The following is a 6,632-nucleotide window of genomic DNA, read 5'->3' on the forward strand; positions in this document are numbered from 1 at the left end:
TTTAAATAGGAGCTTCCAGAAGAAAGGAATTAAAAGAATGGAGAGAGGCAATATTTAAAGAGGTAAAACCTGAGAATTTTTCCAAATTGTCTCGGTGAATTCTCAGATTCAAGAAGCTGAGATAAACAAACTAAAAATCTATGGTCATATGCATTGAAGGGAATCAACAGAATATGAAAGTTTCAGTGGCAACTAGATTGATAGTTGATTTGTATTTATTTATTTGTATTTATTTACAAAACAACTGTAAAATTTGGAAGGCAATGGGGAAATAACTTCAAAATGTTATGAAAAATAACTGCCAGCCAAGTATTTTATTTCCAGATAAATATTATTCATCACGGAGCACACATGCAAAATTGAGAGATAGAATTCACAAAGAGTCACAACCATTCTCTTTTGATGAAAGAATTACTTAAAATATGTGGTCTAGAAGGAAATGAAGGCCAAATGAACAAACAGCATGCAAAATGCAGGGAGGAGCAATAAAATTGGTGGATGTATTTCTCTGTAAAACAACAATAAAAATAACTAACTGGAGAGAAAGCAAATAAGATGGAACTAAAATAGAGGACCATTTCTCTTTAAGAGAACACATACGAGTTGGTGATGGATAGGGAGGCCTGGCGTGCTGTGATTCATGGGGTCGCGGAGAGTCCGACATGACTGAGCGACTGAACTGAACTGAACTGAATAAAATATCAATAACCTCAGATATGCAGATGAACCCAGACTTATGGCAGAAAACAAAAAGGAACTAAAGAGTTTCTTGATGAAAGTGAAAGAGGAGAATGAATAAACTAGATTAAAACTCAACATTCAAAACACAAAGATCATGGCATCCAGTCCCATCATTTATGGCAAATAGATGGGGAAACAATGGAAACAGTGACAGACTTAATTTGGGGGGGCTCCAAAATTACTGCAGATGTTGACTGCAGCCATGAAACTAAAAGAGGCTTGCTCCTTGAAAGAAAAACTATGACCAACCTAGACAGCATATTAAAAAGCAGAGACATTACTTTGCCAACAACCGTCCATCTAGTCAAAGCTATGCTTTTTCCAGTAGTCATGTATGGATGTGAGAGTTGGACTCTAAAGAAAGCTGAGCGCTGAAGAATTGATGCTTTTGAACTGTGGTGTTGAAGAAGACTCTTGAGAATCCCTTGGACTGCAAGAAGATCCAACCAGTCATTCCTAAAGGAAATGAGTCCTGAGTATTCATTGGAAGGACTGATGCTGAAGTTGAAGCTTCGATACTTTGGCCACCTGCTGAAAAGAACTGACTCATTTGAAAAGACCCTGATGCTGGGAAAGAGTGAAAGCAGAAGGGGATGACAGAGGATGAGATTGTTTGATGGCATCACCAACTAGATGGACGTGAGTTTGACCAAGCTCCAGGAGTTGATGATGCCAACAGGGAAGCCTGGTGTCCTGCTGAATAAGATAATCGTGCCTGGAACTTGCTTTAAAATGTCCAGTGACAACTGGTAGGGATGGAGAAATAAAGAGAAAGGTGAAACAGACTGGGAGTAATTCAATCATTATTGAAACTGTTTGAAAAGCACATGAAATTTGTTATATTTTTCTCCATGCTTTTGTGACTCTGTGGAAATTCCATTAAGAAAGTAATTATGGGTCGCCCCGCGCGCTCCGCGGGCTGCGCGCCCTGGTAACGGCGGCTCCGCGGCTCCCGCGGCCGCCTCCCCCCGCAGCATCCCGCCCTGGCTCCTCCTGCCTCCGCCAGCCCCGCGGCGGCCGGCTCGCTGGGTCCCGGGTGCCCGGTGGGAGAGGAACCTGCGGGGCCTCGCCGCCGCGTGGCGCGAGCCGAGAAGCGGGCGAGAGCGGGTCGGGCCGCGCCGGGCCGCCTCCGGACCCGGGCGTCTGCCCCGCGCCCGACTCGCCCGCGGCTTCGGGCCGGCGGGGCCGCACCCGTCCCTGGACGGCGGTGACCCGGCGGCCGCGGGCGGGTGGGTGCGGGTGGCCGCGGCCGGCGGGCGCGGCCGGGTGTCGGGTCCCGACGCGGCCGCCCCGGCTCCGGTGTCCCAGCGGCCGCGGCTAGGCGGGCCGCCCCCTGCGCGCGAGGACCCGCGCCCCGGCCGGGGTCTGCCGGGAAGATGGCAAGCCCGGGCATGAGCTGACAGCAGCACTATTACGGCGGCTCGGCGGCCAAATTCGTCCCCTCGCCGGCCTTCGTCCCCTCGCCGGCCGCCGCGCAGCAGGCGGGGCACTGCATGGACTACAGCCAGGACCTGCACCTGAAAATGAGCAAGAAGATCGCCCAGCTCACCAAGGTAATATATGCTTTGAACGCTAAAAATGATGAGCACGAATCTGCAATTCAAGCCCTCAAGGATGCTCATGAAGAAGAAATCCATATTCTTGCAGACACAAGAGAGAAAATATTGCAGTATAAAAGCAGGGTAACTGAGGAGTTAGACCTTAGGAGAAAGATTCAGGTTTTAGAAGCATCCTTAGAAGATCACATAAAAATGAAGCAGCAGGCTCTGACAGAATTTGAGGCTTATAAGGACAGAGTGGAGGACATGCAGCTTTGTGCAGAAGCCCAGCATGTCCAGCGCATAGTAACCATGTCTAGAGAGGTTGAGGAGATTAGAAGGAAATTTGAGGAAAGATTACGGAGTTTTGGACAACTCCAGGTACAGTTTGAAAAAGACAAACGGTTGGCGTTGGAAGATTTGAGAACTGCTCACAGACAGGAGATCCAAGAGCTGCTGAAGTGCCAGCAGGATCACAGTGCTTCAGTCAACAAGGGGCAGGAGAAAGCAGAGGAGCTGCACAGGATGGAGGTGGAGGCCTTAAATAAGACCCTGGAGGAGCTCAGGCTCGAGCGGAAGAAGCTCATTGAGGATTATGAAGGCAAGTTGCATAAAGCTCAGTCCTTTTATGAACATGAGCTGGATACTTTGAAAAGGTCACAGCTTTTTACAGCAGAAAGCCTCCAGGCTAGCAAAGAAAAGGAAGCAGATCTTAGAAAAGAATTTCAGGGACAAGAAGCAATTTTGCGAAAAACCATAGGAAAATTAAAGACAGAGTTACAGATGGTACAGGATGAAGCCGGAAGTCTTCGTGACAAATGCCAAAAGCTTCAAATAGCACTGGTTACAGCGGAGAACAATGTTCATGTTCTTCAAAAACAGCTTGATGATGCCAAGGAGGGAGAAATGGCCTTATTAAACAGGCACAAGGAGGTGGAAATTGAGCTGGCAGCAGCTAGAGAACATTTACAACAGCAAGCCTCAGATCTTGTCCTCAAAGTTAGTCATATTGGAATGCTTCAAGCAACTCAAATGACCCAGGAGGTTACAATTAAAGATCTAGAATCAGAAAAATCAAGGGCCAATGAAAGATTATCTCAGCTTGAAGAAGAAAGAGCTTTTCTGCAAAGCAAAACTCAGAGTCTGGATGAAGAGCAGAAGCAGCAGATTTTGGAACTGGAGAAGAAAGTAAATGAGGCAAAGAAAACTCAGCAAGAATATTATGAGATGGAGCTAAAAAACCTGCAAAGTAGACTGGAAGGGGAGGTGGCTCAGTTGAATGAGGCCCATTCTAAGACTTTGGAAGAATTAGCTTGGAAGCACCACATGGCAATTGAGGCTGTCCACAGTAATGCGATTAGGGATAAGAAAAAACTACAGATGGAATTGGAGGAACAACATAAAAAGGAAAAACTAAACCTGGAAGAGGATAAAGATCAGCTTCAACAGGAGCTAGAAAACCTGAAGGAAGAGTTGGAAGACAAACTGGATTCAGCCAATCAAGAGGTATTTGATTATATGACATAACCAGGAATTCCCAGGAGCTTGAGGTATCCATTTATTTACATGGTTGCCATGACAAAGGGAAATCACAAATATGGAGGTCTTTTCAAAAAACAACAGATGAAGACTGTCATGATTGAGTGCTTCTTCCAAATTCATCAAGAAAGATTCATAAGTAAAATTACATCTGAAGAAAAGACTTTAGAAACATGACTGTTTGCTAGTCAATTACACTAGTCAATTAAAAGTACTGTATTTACTTGCAGATTGGCCGCCTCCAAGAAATGGTAAGCAGAAGCGAACAAGGTCTTGGCTCTGCCGAAGGACTCATTGCCAGTCTTCAGGACTCCCAGGAAAGACTTCAGAATGAGCTTGATCTGACTAAAGGGAGGCTGAAGGAGACCAAGGATGCTCTATTAAATGTTGAGAGTAAGCTAGAACAAGAGAGGCGACAGCATGAAGAAACACTGGCTGCCATGAAAGAAGAGGAGAAGCTGCAAGTGGACAAAATGGCCCATGACTTAGAGATGAAATGGACTGAAAACCTCAGACAAGAGTGTTCCAAACTTCGTGAAGAGTTAAGGCTTCAACATGAAGAGGATAAAAAGTCAGCAATGTCTCAACTTTTACAGTTAAAAGAGCGAGAGAAAAATGCAGCCAGGGATTCATGGCAGAAGAAAGTAGAAGATCTCTTAAACCAGATTTCCCTCCTGAAACAGAATCTGGAGATGCAGCTTTCCCAGTCTCAGACCTCTCTGCAGCAACTGCAAGCCCAGTTTACACAGGAGCGACAGCGACTTACACAAGAGCTAGAAGAATTAGAGGAGCATCATCAACAGAGACATAAATCTTTAAAAGAAGCACACGTCCTTGCATTTCAAACCATGGAAGAAGAAAAGGAAAAGGAACAAAGAGCTCTTGAAAGTCATTTACAACAGAAACATTCTGCAGAGCTTCAGTCATTAAAAGATGCACACAGAGAATCAATGGAGGGCTTCCGGATAGAAATGGAACAGGAACTTCAGACACTTCGGTTTGAATTAGAAGATGAAGGAAAGGCTATGCTTGCTTCCTTACACTCCGAACTAAACCAGCAACATGCAGCTGCAATTGATTTGTTAAGGCATAATCATCATCAAGAATTGACAGCTGCTAAAATGGAATTAGAGCAAAGCATAGACATCAGCAGAAGACAGAGTAAGGAGCACATGTGCAGAATAACAGATCTACAAGATGAAGTAAGACACAGAGAGCATCACATCTCAGACTTGGATCAGGAGGTACAGCACCTTCATGAAAATATAAATGCCCTAACCAAGGAACTGGAATTTAAGGGAAAAGAAATTCTCAGAATACGAAGTGACTCCAACCAGCAGATGAGGTTGCATGAACAAGATTTAAACAAGAGACTTGAAAAAGAGCTGGATGTCATGACAGCAGACCACCTCAGAGAGAAAAATATCATGCGGGCAGATTTTAATAAGACTAACGAGCTACTCAAGGAAGTAAATGCAGCTTTACAAGTGTCGAGGATAATAAATTCTATCAGCTGGAATTAGTCAATCGAGAAACTAACTTCAACAAAGTATTTAACTCAAGTCCGACGGTTGGTGTTATCAATCCACTGATGAAGCAAAAGAAGAAGAACAATAAGTCACCAACAAACAGGTTTGTGAGTGTTCCCAATCTAAGTGCTCTGGAATCTGGTGGAGTGGGCAATGGACGTCCTAACTGCCTGGATCCCATTCCTAACTCCCGTCCATGATATTGAGTTCAACAGCAGCAAACCATTTCCTCAGCCCGTGCCACCCAAAGAGCCCAAGACATTTCTGAGTCCTCCTCAGAGTGCCGCTTCCCCGGTGGCTTCTCCAGATCCCCAGCGCCAGGAATGGTTTGCCCGGTACTTCACATTCTGAAGGAACTGCTTTGCCTCAGTTCTGTGTGGACTGTTACTACGAGCATGACCGTATCCAGATCATGATGTGAGCAGGCTCTCCTGTGTCACACTGTGAGAAAGTATGTGTCTCTCCAGTTGAAAATGCCCTGTACTTCCTGTGATATTTATTGGACTCACTCTAAGGTACTATATTATGTGTGTAATTATAACAGTTATTTTTATTTGAGACGGAAGAATCTTCAACCTTTGTAATTACTGCATAATAAATTTTGTTAGAACAAAAAAAAAAGTAATTATGAAATTGGCATATGAGAAAAAAGGAAATTTCCATTATTTGTCCAATCAGGTAATAAAAGGACTAAATTTCAAATAAGAGTTTGGATTAGGAAAAAACAAAATAGTAGTCCAAATTTGATCAACTCTAAGTGACTAATCAAAAGAAGCAAATATATAAAGTTTCATCAAATTTTTATACCAGAAAAGTCAACTTGGCAGTTGACACAATCAGTAAGAGATAGTTTGGTAAAGAAAAAGTAGAAAACTAGCATATTTAACCGATTTTCTATTATACAAACATGAAGAATTTATTTCAGCTCTGTCAACATATGCAACCAAGTTAATTGTTTTAATTGGATAGCTTATTTTTAAGAGTTGGTCAAAGACTTGAGTTAACTTATTGCTTACATTGAATTCCTTAGGTTTTCTCTCTCTTTTTTTTTTTTTTTCATCTTTTAAACTCTAAACCAGAGAGAGAAGGAACAAGATGGCGGAGGAATAGGACAGTGAGACCACTCTCTCCCCTACAAATTCATCAAAAGAACATTCAACACGGAGTAAAGTCCACAAAACAACTTCTGAATGCTGGCAGAGGACATCAGGCACCAACAAAAGCAGCCCATTGTCTTCGAAAGGAGGTAGGAATAAACATAAAAGATAAAAAGACAAAAGAGGTA

General features: G+C 43.6%; 1 protein-coding gene across 1 annotated transcript; it reads left to right on the forward strand.

Annotated features, from left to right (window-relative positions):
- The first annotated feature begins 2,117 nt into the window (after window positions 1–2,117).
- Window positions 2,118–5,907, forward strand: LOC129543275 (protein FAM184A-like). The gene is given in 4 exon segments (XM_055406368.2): window positions 2,118–3,785; window positions 4,049–5,306; window positions 5,309–5,534; window positions 5,536–5,907. Coding segments are annotated over 4 exon segments (3,315 nt in total). The 3' UTR covers window positions 5,699–5,907.
- The last annotated feature ends 725 nt before the right edge of the window (window positions 5,908–6,632 follow it).

Source organism: Moschus berezovskii, chromosome 23 (genome assembly GCF_049115385.1).
Source record: "Moschus berezovskii isolate FMDL1 chromosome 23, NW_MosBer_1.0, whole genome shotgun sequence".
NCBI lineage: Eukaryota > Metazoa > Chordata > Mammalia > Artiodactyla > Moschidae > Moschus > Moschus berezovskii.